The sequence below is a fragment of the Coptis chinensis genome, chromosome 7 (genome assembly GCF_015680905.1).
Source record: "Coptis chinensis isolate HL-2020 chromosome 7, ASM1568090v1, whole genome shotgun sequence".
NCBI lineage: Eukaryota > Viridiplantae > Streptophyta > Magnoliopsida > Ranunculales > Ranunculaceae > Coptis > Coptis chinensis.
The window spans coordinates 68,233,026-68,259,333 of record NC_141462.1 but is presented as its reverse complement, the minus strand read 5'-3'; the positions used below and the strand labels follow the sequence as shown (position 1 = coordinate 68,259,333).

Below are 26,308 nucleotides of genomic sequence, written 5' to 3'. Positions count from 1 at the left end.
GGAACTATTTCTATTGCGGCACAACCCAATCAACAAGCACGTCTCCGGAGGGCATTTATGGTACCAAATGTAGATCAAACTAATGTCCATATGCCTTTAACAACTCACATCATTGATGAGTTTTCAACCCCAGGATATATTGTTATGGCATTTCCAACTTTGTTTCCTTACGGTGAGGCTGATCTACGACAAGCTCGCCAGCGGAAAGTCAATCCATTGCCATACTTCCAGTTTTTGATGAAATATCATGATGAGCGATTTGCTAGAGATACGAGATTCCGCTACTTTGCTTGGAACTCTCTTTCAAGGTGGCAAGCACTTTCTTTAGGTGATGTTTTTGTGAGGAAGAATCCAGGGGATGCTGAGTTGTCAATTGAGGAAATTCGAAATATGATTTCGTCCGGTGATAAGCAATTAGCTAATCGTGTCTCTTACTATGCTAACAACATTCGTGGTACCCGCTGTTATTGGTATACAAGATTGAAAGAGCTGACTGCCATGGTTAAACAGTTAGGTGCACCAACTATCTTCTTCACACTCAGCGCTGCTGACATGCAATGGCCAGAACTTTTTCGTATTTTAGATCCTTCTAATGATCTTGAAAGAATGTCTCTTTTAGATAAAAGAAGGGGACGCGCAAAGTTAATTAATGATAACCCAAATGTTGTCGCTTGGTTCTTTCAGGCAAGAGTGGAATTCTTCTTTCGGGATTACTTACGATATGAGTTCTCTGTGGTTGATCATTGGTACCGGTTTGAGTGGCAAAATCGTGGAAGTGGTCATGTTCATGGATTTCTTTGGCTAGCAGATGCGCCAGATGTTACTAAGATTGCTACAAGTGATATCGATAGATCTAATGTTATTGATTATTTTGATAGACTTGTTTGCACTGTTAACCCAGACCCAAGCATGTCTAGAAATCTACAAGAACTTCCTTGTGCACGCATTTTGCCACTCGATTTACAACTTGATACAAACGAAGATGACTATGTTTCGTTGGTCAATTGGGTCATGCGACACTCTATATGTGGGAGTCATTGTTTGCGCTTACACAAAGCAACCAAACAAATGGTATGTCGCTTTAGATACCCATTTGATGTAATTGGTCAGTCGAAAATTGTAGAAGAGCCTCCCAACAGTAACATGTATCGTTTCCTCGGCCGCCGAAATGATGAACTAGTCTGTTCCCACAATCGTAAGATTTTGCAGACCTGGCGTGCAAACATTGATTGGTCGCCGGATCCTTTTCGATCTGCAATGTTGTCAATTACATTGCTAAATACCGCGCTAAATCTGAACCGGCTTCTAAAAGTTTGGAGATACTCTTCAAGATATTGTTGAAGATTTTCATCGGCCCTGTCAAAATGCAAGATCTGCTTTCAAGCGCCTACTTATGAAAAGTGTCTCTGAAAGAGATATTTCTGCCCAGGAAGTATGTCACTTGCTAATGGGGTACCCATTGACCCGATCATCCAGAAAAGTTTGTACTCTTAAATGTTAGCGAAAAGAGCATGCTAGCATCAATTATGTAGCCGTCGAGCGATGGCGACGAGGATGAAATTGTTGGAACAGATCCAACCTTTGTAGGAAGATATCTGCGAACCGACCTTTTGTTATGAAAATATTTCCCTCCCGAATATGGCAAAAGACATTATTTCAAGCGGCATGTTTGGCACACTTCTCGAAGCCGACGCGGTTAATGCGTTTGGTTCGTGAGCTAGGCGGTAACATCCTACCAAACACTGAAAAATGGGAATCATTTTGTCGTCAACAAGTCTTAATTCATCATCATTATCGAACTCGAAGAAGCTCGGGGAGAATTTCCCTTGTGGTCCGAAAGATACTATGACTTGGGTTTCAAATCACTCATGGGATTATTCTTCCGAACCGATAGATGAAGAGCTTGAAGATGGTATTGAGGTAGAGCTTGATGCTTGAAGACTTGCCGGGATGAGTGGATGATGGCAGCAATGGGGCCCATGTTTGTCCCCAGGGGAAACCGTGGAATTAGGAAGAAGAGACTTGACATTTTCACAATTCAATTTGAAGGTTTACATCGATATCCAAATATAGAAATTGATAGAAAATTTGTCCATGCTCTTCGTGGTGGCAATGAACTAAATCATGAACCTCAAACAGTTGTACCAGATCATGATTTATCTAATGAACAAAGACTGGCTCATGATATGGTAGTTAGAGCCCTACAAGCTGGAGCATGTATTCGGTTAATTGTTTGTGGGGGAGCAGGCACAGGCAAGTCCACACTCATAAATGCAATTGTGTATTCAGTTACTGCAATTTTCAAAACAAACAAAGCAGTGCGTGTCATGGCTCCTACTGGAGTTGCCGCTTTTAATATTGGAGGTGCAACCATCCATCATGAACTATCTTTCACTGTGGATCAAAAAGGTGTGAAACAAACTTCCAAAAATATTGAAGGTGATCAATGTCGACGTATGCAAGAAGACTTTAAAGACACCAAACTTATCATTATCGATGAGTACAGCATGGTTGGAAGAAGTATGCTTGCAAATATTGACCGGCGTTGCCGAGATATTTTCGCAAAGAACGATCCATTTGGTGATGTATCTATTATCCTCGTTGGTGATATCGTCAATTACCTCCCGTATGTGATGATTGCATTATATGTCCAAGGTGGGTCTATTCAAAAACAACATGGTGGAATTGTGTATTCTAGTTTCGATAAATGTGTTCGGTTATCACATATATTTCGACAAGCAGGGGATGACCAAGCATCATTTCGAGAAACACTATTCAGACTAAGTAATGGAACTTCAACCGTCAGTGATTGGCAATTATTTCTAACTTCGGGATATTTCCTCGCTAATATGGATGAGGTTAACACCTTCAAAGATGCTTTCTGCGTCTTTTTTCCTACCAAACAGCCACGCACATGATTATAATCTCACCCGACTTATTGAGCTTGGTAAACCGGTTGCTCGAATTGTATCACTAAATAATTGTGAGACCGCTACCAAGGGCCGTCCGGATGATGCAAAAGGCTTGGAGAAAGTTCCGTGTTTATCACTTGGTGCGCGTGTTATGCTTCGTTCAAACATTGCCACCACAAATGGATAGTTAATGGTGCAATGGGCATTTGTAGATATTGTTTATGGAAATGGCTGCAAATCACGGAAGATATACCTCTTTGTTTGTTATGGTTGACTTGACCACTATCGTGGTGCTAGGTTCGATCAGATTCTAATACAATACCTATTACTCCACGGACATCAAATTGGAAGTCGTGCAATACTTCATGCCAACAAGATTCAGGTTCCCCTAGTACTATGTTGGGCGATAACAATTCACAAGAGTCAAGGCCTCACTCTTGATCGGTACATGGTAGATATTGGTGAAAGGAAAGCCTCGGTTTGACTTTTGTTGCTTTGTCTCGCACAAGAAAGTTGTGTGATCTGGCATTTTGCCCTATGTTCTCTTTGGAAAGACTTCAAAAGATTGGAAAATGTGTTGGTCTTAGAGGCCGATTGCAAGAGGAGAATCGTTTGTTGCACTTGTCTGCTTCAACCATTTGATGTTCTAAGAAAATCTTATAGTTGAAATGTTATTTTCTTGTTTTTATCTCGGTATGTAGTATTCATCTTTCTACCTTTATTTCTATTTATATTGTTTGCAAATTCACTTCATCAAGATTTTATATACTTCTCATAAATGAATATCTACTGTCGTTATCATGCTTAATTTTGTTGTTTTGATTTATGCAGGTTCTTCCACAAGTAATGTACTGGGGAGGACAATTTTTGATGGTTTGCCGCAGATGGATTTTGTCACTTCAACTACTTCCTTTTATATTATAGTTGTTTGGACTTTTGCTAGCCCTTTTCGTGTCTTTTGAGTTGAGTTGATCAGTTTGTAAACTAAATAACTGTGCAACTTGTTATATGTATAGTAGTTTAGAACCTTTGGGATGTTGTTATTTTTGTTCTTTTGGTAATATGACAGGTTTAATGATTTTTAGACATGACAGGTTTTTTTTTATTTAATATTGAATATACAAAGGAGGTTATGTCGAAATTTACATTGAAGAATTTGTTTTCCTTAAGTTGTAATGTCAAACTTAGTTAGCGTCGGCATCGTTTCGGCCTCTTAGATGCTAAATTTTGTATGACATTTATATTTTTAGTTCAATGTTGAGTGTTTTAATTGTCTTTGATGTATTATTGGATCTTCATAAGTTGTTGATCATGGATTTCTTTGACAGAGCTTTATCAATCAATAAAATTGTCTCAATATTGTGTTTGGCTTTTGGCCTTGATATTGATTATGATCCATAAACTGTCATGCGTATGTGCACTCTGAAGGAAACCTTTGATTGAACTTTCTTCTTCAATTTGTAGAAATGGTTGTACTTGCAACATGTTTTTTTTTTTCCTTTGCAACTATGTACTAGCTAAAGGTGCTTGATATGTCTTTGTGGGCATAGACTACAGATCCTATTTCTTAGCTGAAATAGTGCATTAGTCATTCTATGGTTTTAAAACTTGTTATTTCATAACAGCATCTTCAGTTGTAACATTTTATTACCATTTCCTGAAAGTTGTAGGAAACTATATTAATCTTGCACAAGTAAAAATGAAGTCACACACAACCCAGAGTGTTGTTTCACATATTAACTTGTTTGGAAAATAAACAATTTTTTTTATCTTGAGATTAAAATGTCAAGAAATTGTTAGTGAGGCTGACGTGGAATGTATATAAGAATACAACTCATCTTATTAGTGCGAGATAGATTGAAATCAAGGGACAAATCTTAGAAATAAATAAATAAATAAATATAATTATTGTTATATATAAAAAAAAATAGAGTCAAATAAATAATATACTACGCTCACGCCCCATTGCAATGCAGTATACTAGTAAAAAAAAATGATATTTTTGCATTTTGCTTCCACAAAAGAGTTACCGTGTGTCAAATTCTAATTTCAGTCAAACTTTGTCTAAAGACTGAAAATATTATACAATTCTTAACCGACCTCCTTAAACTAATTTTCTGATCTCGAGTCACCACTTTCTCTCTCCACCGCATCGTACTCAACACGTGTCCAACTAATTCGACCTTACGTATCACTTTAACTTACTACCTAGTGTCCTACTTAATAACCACCCTCCCCACATACAAACACACACTTTTTCCTTCTTGGTTTTCAGAAGAGAGAAAGAAAAAAAATGGTAGTAAAAAAGACAAGTGTGGGAAGCTCAATAGAAGAGGCAGGAGGAGAGGAAGAAGAGTACCTGTTGGAGTCAGGAAATGAGGAAAGGCCTTGGAGGTTAAACTTTGGTAGCATTCAACGTTGTTCTGAGTATACTGATAAGCCCCCTAAACGTCATTACTGTCTTCGTGTCCTAGGTATGTTTAGTTGTTTTTAGTAAAGTTTGACTTTTTAAAGTGTGTGAACCTTTTTTTGATTGCTTTGTTTGTGGGTCTAGCTTCCGAAGACGGGGTTGCTGTGTATTACCAGCAGCAGGTAGAAATGTTGGAAGGGTTCAATGAAATGGATGCCTTAGCAGTGTGGTTTTCTTCCTGGGATGTCAAAGGTATATATGATCTCTGGCACTACAGCAGTAATTAATTTTTATCCCGTTAAATGCTTAAATGTGCTTTTGTCTATTTCTAGGAAGAGCGAGATAAGATGGCTAGGAGTGAGAGGATGGCCATCAGATTATCAAATATTGCAAACATGATTCTTTTTGCTGCCAAAGTTTACGCATCAATCAGGAGTGGTTCATTGGCCATCATAGCATCTACGTTAGACTCACTTCTAGATCTATTGTCTGGTTTCATCTTGTGGTTCACAGCTGGTCAGTTTCCTTCTGTAAACTTTCTATTGCCAGAGTCATATACGTTATGGACTTATTGTTGATAGCAATTTAAGTTCTTACATTTTCTTGACATATGTTGCAAATGGTGGCGAAAATTAACTTGGAATCTCATTCTGAAAGAACTTTTGCACACTACAATTGTACTAGTACATCATCATAGGGCATGTGTATGGATCGGTCTGTTGTTCAGGATTTTTTCAATCGGATAGTCTGGAAATATTCTCTCGGACATTGCACTCCCATTGGGTTGCTTACTTGCTCTTAAAATGGGACACATTTTAAAAGTATTGCCCATTGCCTCTTTGAGGGTATTGGCATATTGCTAAAGAAAATTGTAGAGAACTGTTTTTTGTTTTTGTTTTTGTTTCAAAAACTTTCTAAACAAAAAAATATATTTTATTGAATATTGGAAAGAAATCATATAGAAGTAGTAGGGGACAAGGGCGCTACAAGTTGCAAGGCGTCTCTGAACAGGAAAAGTAATATTTGCTGTAATAATTTTTCTTGTAATAATTCTATATATTATAATAGTGTTCGCGCATTGCCCTTTATATATATATTATTTTCTAAAAGGTTATTGTATCATATAGCAAAAAAAGTGTTACTAAGTAGTTTACAACTATGATACAGATACGGGTACGGGTACGGGTACCGATATGGCAACACTGGTACAGGTACAGTACGACTTTTTGAAATATTAGGATACGGGTACGGCCTATGGAATATGGATACGGCTAATTAATATGAATATTTTAAATTATGCATATTCTGAAAATTATGTTAGTAGTTCTATGAGTAAAGTTAATCAGGAACATGTGAAAAACTATTATACCAAATGTCAAAGTCAATATAGCTTGAAGCCTCAAGAACAATATAATTTCAATGGAGTAGAACTATCAGATCAGGTCTATTTGAGAGATTCCAGTACCCTAGAAGTATCCAGTACCTGTATTGGTATCGAACCAGACCGATACGGGTGCAATGATATTTTAGGAGTATCCGTGCATCATAGGTTTACAAAGAAAAAGAGATAAGATTGGAGAGTGCTTGATTTGTCGCATTAACTTTACACCATTCCTCCGTTCACAAATCTGTAGTATGTCGTGTCCTTGCTTCCCATTATGTGCAGAAAGGGTGGTGTAGAATTCCACCATTGCCTCATTACCTCGGGCAGACAAATTGCTTTTCTTGGGTGTCTCTCCACACACTGGTGGTATTTATCTGATCTGATTAGGTTTTTATTTGATCCCAGGCTGCTTTGAGCCTCCGATGCACCTGGTCTTCTTGAATTGATTTAACTGCAGGTTTACAATCAAATTCGAACCATATATTCCTCAATCCCAGTTCGATTTCCTTATTCCCTCCAATATGGAAAAACTTTCAGCAATGAAATAAGTAGCATGCCTAGTCTTCCAAAATAAAAACCAATGACAGCACCATTACTCTCCCTCAGTAGTATATCCCTTCCAGAGATACCTGGGTTATGTTACATACATGACTGATGGGTGGACGATATGTGCAGGTTAGCATGTAGTTCCTACTATCTAGTAATATGTAACTGGTTAATATTAGTGGCTTAGGTAGGAATCTTGAGTATTAGTAGTCTGCTTAATTGTAGTTCTAATATGGTAGTGGGTGGTTCCTTGCTACTATATATCTAGCAAGTGGCGTAGTGGTATATGTTGGTGTAATTTAGATGAACTTGTATTGAAGGTTGTGAATGATTCAGCAAAGGTAGGCAGAATATATTGTGATGCGCACATTGTGTTGATCTTGGAGGCATTGGCTCCCTCAATTAAACCATATCGGAAGCGGAATTTCCTCAAACGAATTCCATTGTTCTACTCTTGTTCTTATGTTTGCAATTTTTATTTAGCTTATGGTAAAATTGTTTCGAGATTTTACCAGGTTACCTTTGAAAATCCATTAGTATTACCTTTATCTTGCATGAAAAGAGAGGAGCGGGAGGAAAACGGGGTGCCAGTAGCATTTAAGAATTTGTGGCAATTCAAGTCTCCAAGAGTATAGAACTGCTCAAGTCATGTGTGAAGGTAGGCACATGACTTTTTGTTTTATCGTAGGCTAATTTAACAACTCTTCGAACCTGCAAGTATACGCCTCTGAACCTCGACATAATTTTGTTGTAGAGATTCCCATTTATGTTCTAAGAGGATTTAAGGGTTAAGGGAATAAATTTCAAACTATTGAAAAATTTTAAAAAAAAGAAGAGAAAGTAAAAAAGTGATAAAAGCTGCTTTCCATTGTTCCTAAAGTAAAGGACTATCATTCTTGCACTTGTAGTGCGGCTCAGTTACTGTAGCTACATATATGATATTGAATATTCTCATGTACTAAGATCATAAGTTGAATTTCTGAAGAATGCTAATAATCGGCACTTCCTCACAGTTAATATTTCCGTTTATTTACTACTTCAACTGTATTTCTAAAAGTATTCATGATATTTTGTTGTTAATTTACGAGAAGAAAGAAAAACAAGCGGCCTCGTTACTTCTTTTAACTTACAGTTCTCTTCATATGTAAAAAAGACCGTGCGTGGTACTAATAACCAATGCATTGTTTAGTTGGTTTATTCATACTCATTTCCTCGAATGAAAATGCTTGCAGGGAATCCTTGTTTTTGCCTCGGTTATGGCAACATTGGGTATGCAAATCATCTTTGAGTCAGTTCGGATATTGGTATCTAATGTAAGTGCATCATTGAAGTGTAGTTGATTTTCTTCACGGCTTGAATTGCGGCACGCCGGCACTGCTGCTTCAATTTTCCATTTGTTGATTGACATATTCTGTACTCCCAATTCTGCACTTAATTGATCATTGGTTTGTTGGCTGTAGGAGGATAAGTTTCACTTGACTAAGGAGCAAGAGGCATGGGTCATTTCCATCATGCTTTCAGTAACACTGGTGAAGTTCCTCCTAGTACTTTACTGCCGCTCTTTCACAAACGAGATCGTCAAAGCTTATGATCAGGATCACTTCTTTGATGTCATCACTAACATTATTGGTCTTGTTGCTGCACTCCTTGCAAAATACGTAAATGACTGTTTGGACCCTGTGGGCGCTATTCTTGTAAGTGATGTATCCGCCTTTTTCTTTTCAGGAGTAGCTGCCTAAGTGTGAAGATGAAAATTCGCTAGTTTCCATCTATGCTAATGCTTATTAGGAACACTCTTTGATCCATTATGTAATAGGGTAAACTTAGGTTAAGATCTATGTTTACTGCTGAATTTCACATTTTGGCAAAGGACTTTTCTTCTCCTATTTCTGTCCATTTGTTAGAGCGTTTCTGTCCAACCAGATCTGGCCCTAAACTATATTAGGACAACTGATCTGGCAGTGTGGTTTTACTATTATCCCGAACAAAGTGAGTTTTTGGGCGAGGGACGCTTAGAACGACTTGTCCGTCTGTCCTTGTCTTTTAGTGTTCCAAAAAATAAAAAAACTCATAACACCCTCTCCATCCTTCTTCTTCCTCAAAACCTCAACCACTTCTTCTGTCTCCGCGCCGCTTTCAGATAACCCATCTCCTCATCCTCTTCTTCCTTTATACTCTGTTCGGCCCACCGGTTACCGGTATACTAGTTGTTATACAGGAATGTCTGATATGATTCTATTTATTATTATCATGTCCAGACTTGTTCTTGTTTGTCTTAGTTTGGTAACCTTGTTTGTATAACCTGACATTTTATCACATGCAGTTGGCATTATACACCATCCGAACATGGTCTAGTACAGTGCTGGAAAATGTAAACTCCCTGGTAGGCAAGTCAGCAGCTCCAGAGTATCTTCAGAAACTAACGTATCTGTGCTGGAATCACCACAAGGCCATCAGACACATTGATACTGTGCGTGCTTACACCTTTGGGTCTCAATACTTTGTTGAGGTTGACATTGTCTTGCCATCTGACATGCCCTTGCGGGAGGCACATGACATCGGGGAATCCTTGCAAGAGAAGCTTGAGCAGCTGCTGGAGATCGAGAGAGCCTTTGTTCATCTTGATTATGAATTTGGGCACAAGCCTGAGCATGCACAATCGCATTCTTAGTTGTAGCGCAAATGTTTTTGTCCATGAGACGGGCATCACACAGAAAGCTTTGTTGTAAATTATGTGAGTTGGGTATAACTGTGTGGTAGCTGAAAGCACCCACATCGTAGCCATTGTGAAAAACTTTTATGGTTTATTTAGTTAATATATGTGAGGCACTGAGGCCTAAAAGATTCCAGGTCCTTTAAATTTCTGATTAATCTGATATTTACATAAATTATCATGTTTTGTTGATACTTGATAGGAACATAAATACAAACCAAGTCGCAGGCATGAATAAGTCTTCTATGTAAATGTACCTGTAATTTAGATCCACGTGCAGCTTAAAAACCCAAAACTACAGTCCTGCTGCGGGTAGGATTTTATGAACCACAATGGTAGAAGCGTGACCATGGTTGTCATTGTTTTGTTCGTTCGTCTTTTTCCACCAGTTATCAAATGGTTTTGTAGATCCGTCAATACTCGAGAGGTTTAATGCAGAAATGAGTCTCGTTCAAATGTTCAGTAGATTTTTAAGATAATGAGAATACTGGTGTAACAACCTGATGTCTCAACTACCTTGACAAAGTGCTGCTATATTGAACCGCGATTCTCTATTTATTTTCGTCTCTCTGGCTCTTTAATCGACCTCAAGATCACAATCAGTTCACTGTTCACAATAACAGTGGTAGTTGATGTTAAATTAAAAAAGGGAAATTTCGTGAAAACCCCCCATTTTATGATGTGCTTTTGTGTTTATCCCTCAAATTTTGAATCATCACAAAAGTCCCCCCACTCCGTCCTGGCCCCGTTTAGAAATCATCCATATTTACTCTATTGCCTAAAGTACCCTCAGGATAAACACAAACTAAAAAAAATCGGCCCAAGCCCAACTAACTAAACTAAACAACGACCGGGTGTATAGGATCACCCTCGCCCTCATCTTCTTCCTCAACCACCGAACTAGCAAACCCTAACCACAACAAATCCAACTGTAACACCATAAGTTTATAAAAACTGTAACACCAAGATTTGCAAACTGGAGTTAGGACATAGACTAAATTTGATATAAATGAGTAGATTGCATGGCAATAGTAACCTCAATCAAATCATCATTGGGTTTTTTGAAAGTAATTTCCTCTATTGCAGAGCATGTCACCCAGCAATCCTGAGAAAGTCCACATCAGGTTATAAACTTAGTACCTTAGCAAAATCTTATGTCGAATCGTGCACGCACGACTCAATTAGTAACTTGGTACTTCAGCAAAAAAGTTTCGTTCAGTTAGTTACCACTTACCGCCTCATACACTGTTTACCACAACTTTTAGGCAGCCAGCAATTATACCTTTTATCCTGGCTTTATTTCTGACCTTTCATATGTACTAGAAGACTTGTAGCAACCACCTGTCATCCAGGTTGCCGCATTCAAGTTGAAGGTTCCATCTATGAAGCCAGGCAAGAGCGGTATCAGTGACTACTTCAAGCACATGGAGCAGTTAGAGGTCGCTCCCTCAAGCGATCTTCTGTAGTTTAACACATGAGAACAAGAAAAGAGCTGTCTAACATCCTACATTCCTACACGCCTTGCACAGTTAATGTTGCCAACACATCAAGTCTAATATATAAGAAACTAGTTATAGTAAGCAGGGATAAATATGTTCAATGCCTAAGCTAGTGCTAATTTGATACCATTAATTTCCATTTACATCACCTAGGATACTCAAAATTGATAACCCGTGTCATCACCTAGCATACAGATTGATGGCTCCGACACGGCATGGACTAACAATGCAGGCTTAAATATATTAACAATTGAAAATGAAGAACATGGTATGGAACCTGTTTTGAAGTTTCTGGTTATCATAGCCCGTTGGTCAGCATTGTAGTCTTTACTATATACAAGACTCGATAATGAGTTACTGACCTGTTTCGTATGCGACGATGAAAGTAACCACCATTGACTAATAACATTAAAATTCGCAAGAACCATCGAGAAACTTACCTGGCAAGGATTTCAGACAGTTTATAATAATGAATAACACAGCGTAAGTAGATTGGCCATATTGGGGAAGATGATGAGTCGACTCAAAGAAAAGAAAGAAAAATGTATAATTGTTTAGTTTATAACAGTTGGATTTGTTGTGGTTAGGGTTTGCTGGTTCGGTGGTTGAGGAAGAAGATGAGGGCGAGAGTGATCCTATACACCCGGTCGTTGTTTAGTTTAGTTAGTTGGGCTTGGGCCGATTTTTTTTAGTTTGTGTTTACCCCCGAGGGTACTTTAGGCAATAGAGCAAATATGGATGATTTCTGAACGGGGCCAGGACGGAGTGGGAGGACTTTTGTGATGATTCAAAATTTGGGGAGTAAACACAAAAGCATGTTATAAAATGGGGGGTTATCACGAATAAACCCATTAAAAAACAACAACAACAACAACAGATCCAATCACTCGGTGGTTTGCTGACTTTGCTCAACCATACAAAAACTATAAAACACTCATGATCCAGTGATCTTCTAGTTTGGAGATTCAACGAACTAGCATTTGATGAAAAATAGTTTGGAACTAAAAACTTTTTCAATAATTAAAATGATTAATTGGATACTCTAATTTGCTATTACAAGTATCTTTGTTGGGATATGAAAAAACTATAAAGCAATTTAATACTCTGACGCCCAACATTCTAGCCATGTTTGGGCTATGGCCAAATGGGGTTAGTTTTAACATTTAACTTTTAATCGTCCGAATGGCATAGAGTTGGATGACCTTCCCGGTGAACCACAATCGATGCGCATTGAGAGTCCTAAGAAGCGGATGAATGTCACGATTGCTAACCTCGTAGCCTCTGCTAAGCACCTGAACTAGACTTTGGTGTAAAAAATTTGCCCAGTACGTTGGTCCTGAAGATGAGGTCATATATTTTACAATCTTTACTTTGAGTCTCTTAAATGGCCATGTCGTAAGGCAACATGCACGATTATACATTATGTTAAGATATAAACAGTGATTATGTATAGCTCATGATTGTTCATACAAACGGGCGATTGTTTATCACTCATGTTGAGGTATGAATAATTATTGTTCATATCCCAAATAGGTATGAACAATTATTGTTCATATACGAACATTGATTGTTCATAACTCGTGTTTGATGTATGAACAATGTTGATATATGAACATTGATTGTTCATACCCCAAATAAGTATAAACAATGATTATTTATACTCCAATATATATTGTTACTAATCATACAATATGTTGGTATGAACAATCAATGTTCATAGCTCATGTTGATGCATGAACAGTGATTATGTATAGCTCATGTTGAAGCATAAACAGTGATTATTCATAACTCATATTGATATATGAACAGTGATTGTTCATACCAAAAATAGGTATGAACAATGATTGTTCATAGTCCAATATGTGTTATTACTGATTATATATTATGTTGATGTATGAACAAAGATTATTCATAGTTCATGTTTTGGTATGAACAATGATTGTTCATACTAAATATTGATGTATGAACAGTGATTGTTCATACCCAAAATAGGTATGAACAATGATTGTTCATAGTCCAATATGTGTTATTACTGATCATATATTATGTTGAGGTATGAACAATGATTGTTCATAGTTCATGTTTTGGTATGAATAATGGTTGTTCATACTAAATACGGATCATTTTGGTTGGGACAGGGCGTTTATTATTTCGTGTCAGAGGTATACTTGACCTTTTATCTACCATAGCCATTTTTTATTTTGTGTCAAGGATATACTTGACCTTTTATCTATCCGGTCCTCGTAAGTAATTAAAAAAAAAGGTGGTATTGAGAGTTACTTTTTCGGCCTTTTTGTCCTTGAGAGTCACTCTATGTAAATTGTAACCTTTATGAGATATTGAGATAACACAACCTTTTGTCCTTGAGAGTCACTCTATGTAAACTATAACCTTTATGATATATTTAGATAACACAACTGAATCCTGTCCTAGAATGAATGTTCTTGTTAATCCATGTGCAAACTATAAAATACTTTTTGCTAAGAGTCCGGTTCCTCTGTAACCGGGTACAGAGATGAATCTCTATAACCGTGTTATTTAACCATTAGATCGTCTCGAAATACACATATTTACCTCGAAATACATACCTCGACCTCAAATTTCGTGTGTTGTGTATCTCGACACAGTTTTAACAGTGAAATAACACGGTTGCATAGATTATTTTGCTAAAATGTAAACTGCAAACTAGCCGTTAGTTTTTGATAATCTATATATATATTTTTACTAAATCTACAATGCGCAGAGCTTTAAATGCACCCCCACACATATCTAGACCACACATCTGTCATCTTCTAGTATAAAGATGAGAAAATATACAAAGGGTGAAACCGGCATAAAACTGGATGAAATTTTGTTTAGGTTTCCCATTGTTCTGTAACAAGAAACTCGTGCCCAGACTTCTCTCCCCAATCTCTATTTTCGATAACTCTCTCCTCCGTCTCTCTTTACTCACTGACAAATAGGCTTGCTTGCATTTTCCTTTTCTTGGTACTATCCAATCTAACGAAGATAATATTGAACTTATAACCTAAACACAAATACACACAAAGTTTATCTTTGAGGCCTTCAGCACGCTAGCTTTGGATTTTCTGTGGAAGGAAGAATTATGACATCCTATGGCAGAAAATGTACGAACTGCTCTTCCTCATACTAGAAAGAGGTATATCTTTTACTTGAACCCTGGTTGAAATAATAGTTGAGACTTATATTATCAAGTGTTGCAAGTTATTATTTTTATCTTGTATGATGTTAATTAATATCAGAAAATTATTACTTGCCCTTTGTAAGAGGTTTAACAATATGTTGCCATGTTACAGAAAATTATCACGATTCATGGATACTAAGTGACACAATGTGTTTAACTTTTTGATGTTTTTAATTTACAAATGTATGTAGGAAAATTATTCACCTCTTTAGCATTGATTTTAATTGTTTTTTCAAGATGGATTGATGTCGCTATTGCCAAAAGTAGTTGATCTCGTTCTTTGGTCAAGATATACCCATCATTCTTTGCAGGTGGTATTGTGGATGGGCGTGGTTATGTTGCTGCTTTGGCCCTTGGGGCTCAAGGCATCGGCCTTGGCACTAGGTGAGCGGTATAATGGTTCTTTTTCACAGAAGCTAAGGTAACAACACTGTAATGAAAGTTGTTCTATCTGTGAAGGAGATGTTAATAGTAAAAAGTTTGAGTGATAAAAGTCCTCGTTCCAGAAACTATGTATAGAACAACACTTAGGTTTCATAGCCAGGTTCTGATTTCATTTTTTTTATTTACACACTTTTCATTTAAACTACTTCAGTTTTTTGCTTTTTCGGAAGCTATCATGCGACCGGTGTCCAGGTTCCAACATAGACATGCAGTCTTTAAACTGGTGTGCCATAAAAGATATGATCTTACCTTAGAATTTGTTCCATTATTTACAGATTTGTCGCAACTGAGGAAATCTATGCCCATCCAACATACAAGAGGAAGTTGGTTGAACTAGATAAAACCGAATATACCGATATATTTGCCCGTGTAAGGTGGCTTCGATGCTCCACGAGGGTCCTTCGGACCCTTTCTTAAGCGGTGGAGGCTTCTTCCAAATCATGAAAATGAGGCAAACCAGCCAATCATTGGCCATACTACACGATACATAGAAGGGTTGGCTTCTCCTAACTTTGTGTACCGTTCTAATGAAATATTTAATATTCTCAACAAGTTGTTATATTTTGCCTTGCATATGTTTTTTTTTATGTAACTTCATTTTATTACATAGAGATGCAACACATATGATTGCAAGTACTATTCTATTCTCGTTATATATGCAAGATTAGGCCGAGTAGTCATGATGAAAAATTGATGTTTGATATGCTTGATTCAATTATTCCATCCCCTTTTGCATAATAGTTTAATAGCATCTCGGCTTGCATCTTTTGACCTATCGTGTCTTTGAATAACCCCAAATTGTCTACTATCTCGAAAAAAAATGCTTTTAAGGCAGGGTAGTCTTGTTCAAAAGTTCAAGGAAGCGATGCCTCTTTCTACATTTTAGCGTGTTATTTTCCCACATTCAGTTTTTTAGAGCACAATACAGAGAACTGCTTGTTTGTCAAGTTATTTCCTGCTGATTTGGTGGGAACATAACAGAGTTCCTTCAGGACTTTGAATTCTATTACTTACTTTGAAATAAAGCTCGGATAAACTAAAGCTCTTGGAATACATGAACAATCTAATTACCTAAGCAATGAGTGCATACAAGCATACCTTGATGAAGTCTGTTTTCACTTGCTGCAATGTTATAACTTATATCTATCTTGAACCTTTTTAAAGTGAATCTCCTACCTTTTCCCTTGTCAAATCACCCTTAAATTGATTTTCTTGTACCCTTTGTATGTATATTAGATCAATACAACTTATGATATCTGAACTTGTTACTCATCATATGGTGAATGTTTGTCTTTGTCAATGGATCCATAAGCTCAAAAGGGTAAGAGTGCTCATTATTTGAGGGGTTGATGGTTCGAATCCATCTGGATCCACTTCTAATTAATTGTTTAATCTGAAAGAGGCACAATTTTTTTTGTGTTTCTTTTTCTCCATCTATTTCATGATCATATTACAACTTAAGATAATATTGCAGCTATTCATGATCATATTACAACTCAAAATCACATCACTCATGATTTTACATACACACAAGCCTTTGGATTCGATAGTTTTTTACTTGTGCATAACTAATTTAAGAGGAAGCAATAACTTGTTTCAAACAACATCCAAAAATATGAAGAACATATTATTTTTTTCTACACAAATTTAAAGTGAACTCAAACAATTGCATTAAACTTGAGAAAGAACATTGGCTCACATTGATTCCAAGGTCTTAAAGTCTACTGTAGCCATAATAGGGCAAAAACTTCAACAAATGTGGCCTCCTACCAAGTCAGTCTGAATCACTCAGAATCACATGGTCGCCCAAATGATCATCTCTGCAAGAGACAAGTGGAAATGCATCCAAGTGAGACATGAAGTATGATTTCCACTCATCTGCGATTTCACGATGATGTTTTTCCCAAAACATCGCAATCTTTGGCATTGGACAATTTGCTTCCAAATTCAACTTTAAAAAGTGATTTGGAACATGCCCAATACCAATGACTTTATAGTCATTCTCATTGAATGTTGACTTTTAACGAGAAAAGTGTGACAACATGCCATTGAGAAATACACAATAACCTTAACGCGATACTTTGATTTGCAAGATAACCATGTTCTGGTAGCAACATCCATTTCTCCTCAGGAGCATCACCCTTAAAGTGTAATAGACTTCCCTCATAACGAGTCACGTTTTCATGACCGAGCATCCGTATGTACTCTTCCTTACTTGCGTGCAACTCTGAAATCAGATTAACTCGTACTTGGACCCAGCCCTCCTCGCCATACCCCAATACCATGGCCAAGGCCCTAAATCCACAGTTACCGTCACCCTTTGGATCTTCAATATCCAAAATTAAAGGTTGTAGAACGTCGGGGAAGTAATCCAGATAGTGATAGAAGGAGCAATCACCCATATCCTTATCAAACTCAACCTAAACAATAACAAATGGTTATCTTGGTGCTTGTAACAAGTAAAATGAGAATTATGTGAATGCACCTTTTCCGTTGTTACTATGGGGGTATTGTCTAAAGAATCTATAGCACACACCGTTTCAAGGGTATAACAATATCTCACTATGCAACTTTTTTTCTTTTCATTAATATGGTTTCTACTTAATCATAAAATCCTTAGTATGAATTTACTTTCCGTTTTGCTTTCATTGTCTCCTTCATCAGCTCAAGAGTGATAGGTGAAGCATCTTTATATCTAATAATTGGCACAAGAGTATTCTCTAGTTCCATAAAGCTACTTCAAAACGTCTCATCTCAGGATCATTCTCCTATTTCTTTGCCGATATTCCCAACTTAACTCTATCCTCAATTTGGTTGGCATGGGATGCTAAACCTTTAAAAGTCTCATCAAGATACGATTTCATTGCACATAAATCTAACTTCATGCCAACCACCTCCTTATGTAGTTTTTCCATTGGAACCTGAAAATCAAAACTAAATAAAGAAACATTAATATATATTTGAGGCTTCAACGACATATTGATAACTCTAGTCGAGCATAACAATTGACCCTTAACATCTTTTAGACGTTCATTTTGATTCACAAATGAGAAGTTGCCGTATACAAATATATAAGAACTAACATAGCAAAATTTAGAAAACAATCAAATTGGGCTGTTGTTTGTGAATGCTTAAGAAAGGCTATATGTCGTATGTTACCAATTTGTGACAGGAAAACCAACTAAGATTAAAAACACAATACATAAACTCACCTAGGTAGGAAACACTCATCAGCTAATATAAGTGAAAATATCAATCAATGAGTAAGAATAAATAAATCAAACAATTCAATTAGGAAAAGAACCAATTCGTAATATTGAATGAAAGTAAAACTAATACCGTAGTATAAGTTTCCAATAAAATTGAAAGTAATAATGCATGCACAATACCACATAGCAAAAGAAGATGCAACAAGAGAAAACAGGACAAGAAACATAAGATGCTAGAAGTGACCTCCAAGCAAATGACACATACCTTGGAAGTTAGAATTGGCCGGGTCAGGTCAATATGATCAGAATAAGCCTTTCACAAGATTAGCACTTTTATTACTTCTCAAGAAGAAGGTACCGATATTATTTGAACAAAAACAAGAATTACTACATGGGAGACATAATGAAACTAAGCAACAAAACCAAGGAACAAAAAGAAAAATAACATGACAAACTAAAAACTTATAAGCAACAGAAAATGAGTGTTATGAGCAATCACTATTCATATGAACAATTTATTATTGTTCATATCTATTTGGGGTATGAACAATCATTGTTCATAAGTTCATACCTTAACATAATATATAATCAGTAAGAACACATATTGGAGTATGAACAATCATTGTTCATAAGTTCATACCTTAACATAATATATAATCAGTAAGAACACATTTTGGAGTATGAACAATCATTGTTCGTACATATTTGGGGTATGAACATACATCAATATAGTGTATGAAGTATGTTAACCTATTTGGGTATGAACAATCACTGTTCATACATCACATAAGGTATGAACAATGACCAAAGCGACATAAACTGCAAAATCAGAAAAAAATTATTTCAAATCCGGGATATTTGTCATTATAGGAGAGATATATAAAGTCTTTATCTGAGCTTCAGTGGACGACATTTAATTTGGAAGGAAAAAAAATGCTCAAAGATTTCAGCAAACAACATCTAAGCCAGCTTCAATTGTCTATAACAAGAAGGTAAGAGACATGAAAAACTACTTGCAAGAGCTAAAAGCTATTGAAGTATATATACTTAGGTCGATGTATTGAAGAAGGCGATAAAGAGGTTGAATTGGAATCTGACTCCACCAGAGCTAACAATGCAATCAACAAGCTTCAGAAACCACCATGGTATTGTCTAGTCTTAAGGATATGGTTTTTTTTATAATCACTCACAAACACAATCTCCACATTTAAATATCCCACGAACTCAGTTTTTAAAATAACTCTTAAGGACGAAATGAGCTATGAACACTCATTGTTCATACTATACATCAACATAAGCTATGAGTATGAACAATGATTGATCCTACCTATAATGATTGTTCATACCTATTTTGGGGGTTCATACCTCAACTCGAAGCTATGAAGACTCATTGTTCATACCTATTTTAGGTATGAACAATGAGTGTTCATACCTCAATATGAGTATGAACAATCACTGTTCATACATTAACATGAGTTATGAGCAATCACTATTCATATGAACAATCATTGTTCATATCTATTTGGGGTTATTGAACAAATACATAAGCTGATTTTACTTCCCGACCTCCTAAACCAAAAATTGAAAAAGAAAAATGTTATTGAACCCTAACTTAGTTATTTTTCTCTTCAACCAAGGCTGAAAATATCGTCCAATATATCAATATATCGGAATATGGGTACACGATATGGAAATAATGTGATATTTCGGTGAGATATTTTGATTTATTTTTGGACGATATATATATCAAGAATATATCCGATATATTTGATATATATCGATTGATTTGTTATTTGTTTTTGACGATTATATTGATTGTTGACTGATAATTCTGACATATGTCATTATATATCAGCGATATATCAGATATATAATGATATTTATCAAAATTTTAACTATTTCAAAAAAGCTAGAATCTCTGAAATATCGATATAGACCGATATATTTCGTTTCGGGGATATGGGCATATATGGAAAAATTGGGCCATGTGGATTTGCCCCCTTGACCACATTTCGGATGAAGTACAATTTTCACTTTTGTTTCAGTTTATTGGAATTTTCAAAATTTCAAAACTTCAAAAAATTTAAAGAATTTATCTGCCCGGCTTCCCCACACACCACGTCCAAACTCACGATCACCATGTTTCCCCCCTCCACTTTCGAATGGATCTCCACATTCTCTATTTCCGCTCCATTTTAATCATTATTTGATAATCTTTATTCTGGTTCTTTGTTGCAGGAACTTAGGAATGACGTGTTGAGGGTTGCTATACGGATTGGGGACCATGAAAAGAAGCTGAAGTTGCTTAGTGAAAAGAAAGGAACCATAGAGTAAGAAATATGTGATCTGCAAGGTTCTGAACTGTTAGTAAAACCTTTTAGCTAGTTTTCTCTGCATTGTCAAATTGTTGTTTGTGATGGTTAGACTTGTGGTGAGGCATTTAACTTGGCTTACTCTTGAGACATGAACCAATAGGCTTAACATTTGAATTCTATCTGCATACAAGTTTTAAATTGGTAGAACACTAGTTGCAAAAAAGATTGTCAAAATACATGTAAGTCACTTTAAGGGGAGGGGTGAAAAGTTTGGCATAAAACAAGACTATGAACTTTAAATGAAAAACAGTGGAAGGAGAGATTCCATGAGTTGGAAATAACTGTCAGTTTTTTGTATGTGGATACGAGGGATTAAAACTGTGACAAAAATATTGTATATGTTAGAATTTACTTGTGTTGATAAGTTGATTTTTACTAAACTCTTGAGCACTAGTCACTGCTCAGTAGTTTTCATTTAAGGCAAGAGTTCCCTTGGAAAAGATTCCAGTTTCTTGTCTAAATTTTGAAGCAGGTGATTCACAGAGCCTGTCTTTCCTTCAAATGATGTTCACATATGAATTTGAATATTTAACTGTTTGTTTGTTTCTCCATCCTGCTTCTTTTCATATCTGTTGCAATGTAGATTACTTAATTTTTTTCATTGATCATCTTCGATTGATGAATACCTTTAAGATTATGCCTTAAATATTGACTTGAAGGGCAATGCAGAGTTCTTTGCTACAATCAGTTTTCTATCAACTGGAAATGGAGTTTGTTTTTGAAAGCTCATGTTAACCGTTTGAACTATTCCCCTTTTACTGTTTGTTAGACAGAAAAAGTCGATCTGGAGAATACACTTGTTGATGAGAGCCAAAGACAGTTGGAGGAATTTGGAGCTTCCTCTACATCAAGGCAATACAAATCCAGTGGTATGTTTTTAAGTCAAAAGAATACCCATCTTTGTTTCACGGTCTCACCAACATTGCTGGGGTTTATGTTACAAAATCTTTGTGGTTGATTTAGTGAAAGGATGTAGGTCCTAGGATGCTGCATTTATGAAATTAATCTAAGTAGCGTGATTAGTATTGCCAACCAAGACGTAGTATGGACTACAGTATTCTAGATATTTTATTGGAAATGTTTATTATCCTATCCTTTTGAAGTAGCGGTCGTTCGATTTCCCTTCTGAATGTATGATGTACATACTTTCTCCTGTAGGGTAATAACCTTATGAGGATTCTCAATGTAGCAGCATTTGCTGTGTCAGGCTACGCATTACGCACCAATGAGCTATTGAACGTATGGACTCACATGTGGAGAAGGCGGCAAATGGTTGGTTTTGTCAACCGTGTGATTTTTATTTTATTTTTTGACGTTCGGTTGGGTCTTTCTGCTTCTGTGTACTGTTTGGTTTTGAAAAGAACAAGAATGTACAGGCTCTGCCAGTTGACCTGGTGTTGTCTGCTAATCACATACTGAGACAGTTAGCACTTATGCAGGCGAGCCATATGTAGATTTTTTCTTAGGATATCTATGAAAGTATGCCATTGTTTTTTCTTGGTAATAAGCAATTGAATATTTGACTCTATGAAAATATGCAGTAATGGTCTAATCGTGGACTGCAACTGTCATAAGCTACCATTTCTGTATAATCCATAGAGTTTTCATACATAGCATGAGTAGGATCTTCCTACAATTCAGCATGAGTACTTGAATAGTATAAAACAGATGAACTATTGGACTCATTTCAGGAAATTCATTTTCTATTTCATTTACTTTCAGCTTGGTTTGTCGGAGAAGAAGATTTTGAATTATGACATTGATATGGTAGCGTCGGACCCCAGTGATGCCAATACCAACAACACAACTGTATTCTCAGATGACACAGATGAGAAGTCCCGCAGAAGCACCATTCTTGAAAATATCATTTTGAATAATCGAGAGGCTGAGGTAAGAATGATTTGCATATGAATTTTCAAAATAATTAGGCAGTCCAGAGGTGTATATCAGATATGTTTCCAGGATTTGTTGATCTTGTTCTTTTGGGCTTTCTACTTTGAAGCCCTTATGATTCATCATAAGCATTTTTAGCCACTTGCAACATGCTGAGTTTTAGTGGTCTTCAACTGAAGTTGGAAAAGTGGTGTTGTCTCAATGATCCTACGTCTTCTATCAATGCTTACAAACCTACGTTGTCCAATTCTTAATCCACCAAAAAGTTTGCCAGATAGGTCGTTGAAGCTTATATGATTATGAGTCTTCAATTATGTGAGTTATTGAAAATGTGAAATAATAAGATTTAAGTCATGCAAAATACCAGATAAACAAATGCAAGCCAGAAATGGCGAATCATGGTATCTGAGGATCTGGTGCAGTTTCCACTAAAAAGGAATGTATTTTGATGTAATCATGGTCTTCGTTGATGAGATCCCTGTTCCTAAGATATTATTCTTTGTTCTGCTTGTGTCCTGAAGGTCAAGGTGTGGCAAAAGCTACAAAATTTGCTGAAAAAGTTGAAATACTCCGGCTGTTGCTATGTACTATTGTTAGTCTTCATTCTTAAAATTTTACCATGGTCACTGGGTTTGGTTTTGCAATGTTTGTGCATTCCATTCATTGTTGGCTAAGAAAATATTTTGTTTTCCACTGTTGAAATTTCAGGATGCTTATTCAATTAATGTCTAGAATGTATCTTAACTCTACCTTTTTAATCTGTTTTTACTGTATAGTCCAATGCTGCTGCATCTGTAGAACCTGCACTCAATAGACCGTCTGAATATCACCCTGATGTGCTGAGACCTATCAACAAACAGGTGAGCTTCTAATGGTCTGCATCATTGTTACTTAATTCAATTCTTTAGATGTAATATCTCATGGGACTCATGACAAGTATCTGAGTATTTCCCAATGGCCTATCTGATTTCCTTGTTACTACATTTTCTACAGGTCGAGGTCGAGGATTCGAGGGTTTTATACAGTAAGACCTTGTCTCTTTCACACCACTTTTAGATTTTATTTGCAGATATAGTTTAGATAGAATTCTGGTGAAGGCTGGCTTTTAAGTTCTAACAGCAGGAGAGAATAATAGTTTTTTGTTGGATTTATCACTGGGCACTATCTTCCTTCTTGTTGTTGGAAGAGCCACTATGAAGCAAGCAATGCCGAGCTTTAGATTTCAGTTGAATGTTGAAAACTTGGACTTCAACTTATACTTCACAGTTGCACTAAATGCTCTTATGGAAATTCCAGCAGTTTTTGTCCAGTGTTCTCTTAAGCTTCATGGACCGTCGTTTGCTTCTTTCTTCATCAGCTTTTCTCGCTGGAGTTTCATGCATTTTCTGCATCTTCTTCTCTAGATAGGACAATGAAGGGGTGAATGAGAACAATGGATCAAAAGGAAGTTGGCTTCAATTATCAGCAGAAGCGGTGGGATTCATGGCAGCATCAACAACATTTGTCGTGCTATATGTTTACTGTATCGAGTTGTTCCCAACAAATGTTAAGTAACTTTGCAGTGTCATTGTTGAGGCAAGTATTGAAGTTGGGAGCTTCAATCACCCCTCTTCTAGTCGTACTTGGGCGCTTGAGCTCATCGGTTTCATTCCTTATATTTGGGGTTTTTGCAATATTTATCGGCATTTTGACATTAATCTTGCCTGAGACTAGAAATTCTTCACTCTATGAAACATTAGAACAGCAAGAGGAAGAGGAGGTTTGCGCTAGTCCTAAGGATGTTGCTGCATGTATCAGTCCTGTAATTGCTGAAGAGATCTCTTGAACATGTACAGAACCTTTGTACCTTTTGGAATTTGAAATGATAAGAGTGACGACCAGAAGAAGACATTGGGAAGGGAAGGGCTTTGCAGTGTTGTTTGGAATAATACTTGGTTCCCTTGTGAATATCCAACTGTACAAATTCATATGGATCCAATTAAAAAAGAAGACATTGTAACTTGTAAGAAGATTCTTCATGTATTGGTTGACTTCCAAAGTTCGCATAGAGATTAACATAAAGGCAAGTGTTGTGACAATTCAAATTCAAACCATCTACAACAAAGCAAGAAGATCGTCCCATCAAAGAATTCAAATAAATTTCCAAAACTTTCTAATAACCTTACAAAATCGGAGGGGCCTTAGCTGATCCGGCTTTCTGACATAATAATAACCTTATGCGACTCATGATGTGTTTGTCTTACTAGTTTCCCTTTTTAGCTTATCGCTGGAGACATTTCTATCACATGGTTTTGCTTGAGAAAGCTGTGGAATGAGCATAAAGCCACTCCTGAGATACTGGAGATACAAGGGGCTTGGGAGATATAGAATTCAGTCAATTATACAGCAGTTTGCCGCCTAAACACTGTTGGCAACAATTTCATCTGTATCTGAACAAATTTTAAGTTCGTATTGATTGAATCAAATATTCAAGATTTAAAAATGAAAGGAAAGATTGACTTTTCCAATGAATTCATGAATCAAAAGTTTGAATAATACATCAACAAAAATAAATAGCTCACGTCCTTGAGATCTGAAGTGGCACCATCGTTTCAATAGTTTCATCCCTTGAGGATGCGAGCTGTAACAGTTCAAAGTTACCAAATCATTCCAATAGGTGCTATCGACAATCTTCTGCCGCCAGCACTCCTGCTGAATATGCTCCATGAACTGAACCAGCATGGTCCATTGGTCCATACTCGCAGCCTTTCCTCCGAAGAAGAGGTTACCAACCGGAGCCTGAAGCTTCTCATACAAATCAGGGGACTTGCCAACTAAATCGTTGGAATAGGAACCAAGAGAATCTGGATCTGTGCCCCACCTTGAAACAAGATACTGAATCTATCGAGAAACCAAGTATTTCGCCATTGAAATCATGTCATGATAGAAGATTTATAAAACAAAATTACGAAAAATAGAAAAGCCACAGTGTGAACATAAGAAGCAACAAAAAACAAAGCAATTAACCATTTTCCTAAATGTCCGCAAATCAACCTTTGTGTCATGAAGGGACAAAAGGTGAAGGTGAGTAATGCGTAATGATAATTTAAGCAACGGAAGAAAGTAAAAAGAAACTAGTGGTGTCAATCCTTCTTGTTAATAATTTAAAGGATTAGCTCCAGATGATAGTGCATAGATGTGTTCAACAGGAAGATATTTTACTTTTCCCTTATCAACCTTCTTGGGAACAAAGTCTCTAGATAAAAGTCGTGCTGCAGGCTTTTCTGAGGGTGACCCTATTATCTTACTCGCATCAGGTTTCTCAAAACACTCATTACCAATGGCCGACTTCTGCTCCCTTTCGGATGGACTTTTCACCTCTTCTTCATGACATCTTCTTGGACCGTCAGAATGGCAGGCTTCCTGATGAACCAATGTGTCACCACGACATGCTTCACAATGCCATTCAGTAGGAAATTTGTCAAGGTTGGGACGCATACAATAACTGAAATGAAAATAGAATAAAGCATTTCATGAATGACAGTGAGACACTGTGGATGGTTCATGCAAAAATATTTTTGACTCCACTTTGAAATTCCACATAGAAAACAAATATAAATCCATGTCCAATAATAATTTATAACCAAATCTTTTCCTGAACTAGAAAAGTTTAAGAGAATCATATCAGAATATGTATTTTTGGTGAAAAATAAGTATATAGCATAGTCACGTTAAAGAT

General features: G+C 36.6%; 1 protein-coding gene and 2 pseudogenes across 3 annotated transcripts; all 3 read left to right on the top strand.

The window, feature by feature from the left end:
- Nucleotides 1-390: 390 nt before the first annotated feature.
- Nucleotides 391-1,397, top strand: LOC147488532 (uncharacterized; annotated as a pseudogene).
- A 3,763-nt stretch (nucleotides 1,398-5,160) lies between these two features.
- On the top strand, nucleotides 5,161-10,140 carry LOC147488531 (metal tolerance protein 11-like; annotated as a pseudogene). Its single transcript, XR_015201820.1, has 7 exons — nucleotides 5,161-5,386; nucleotides 5,467-5,574; nucleotides 5,655-5,838; nucleotides 6,490-6,533; nucleotides 8,485-8,565; nucleotides 8,713-8,946; nucleotides 9,576-10,140. The product of XR_015201820.1 is annotated as a metal tolerance protein 11-like (transcript).
- A 10,372-nt stretch (nucleotides 10,141-20,512) lies between these two features.
- Nucleotides 20,513-24,668, top strand: LOC147488530 (two-component response regulator-like PRR1). 2 transcript variants are annotated; one of them, XM_086573270.1, is made up of 7 exons: nucleotides 20,513-20,652; nucleotides 21,467-21,566; nucleotides 21,856-21,969; nucleotides 22,420-22,587; nucleotides 23,367-23,450; nucleotides 23,584-23,614; nucleotides 23,890-24,668. In XM_086573270.1, exons 2-7 carry the CDS (start codon nucleotides 21,501-21,503, stop codon nucleotides 23,991-23,993), a joined length of 567 nt encoding a protein of 188 aa, XP_086429396.1. In that variant the 5' UTR covers nucleotides 20,513-20,652; nucleotides 21,467-21,500; the 3' UTR covers nucleotides 23,994-24,668. The 2 variants fall into 2 exon arrangements, with proteins under 2 accessions (XP_086429396.1, XP_086429395.1); XM_086573269.1 differs by having other exon boundaries at nucleotides 23,887-24,131.
- The last annotated feature ends 1,640 nt before the right edge of the window (nucleotides 24,669-26,308 follow it).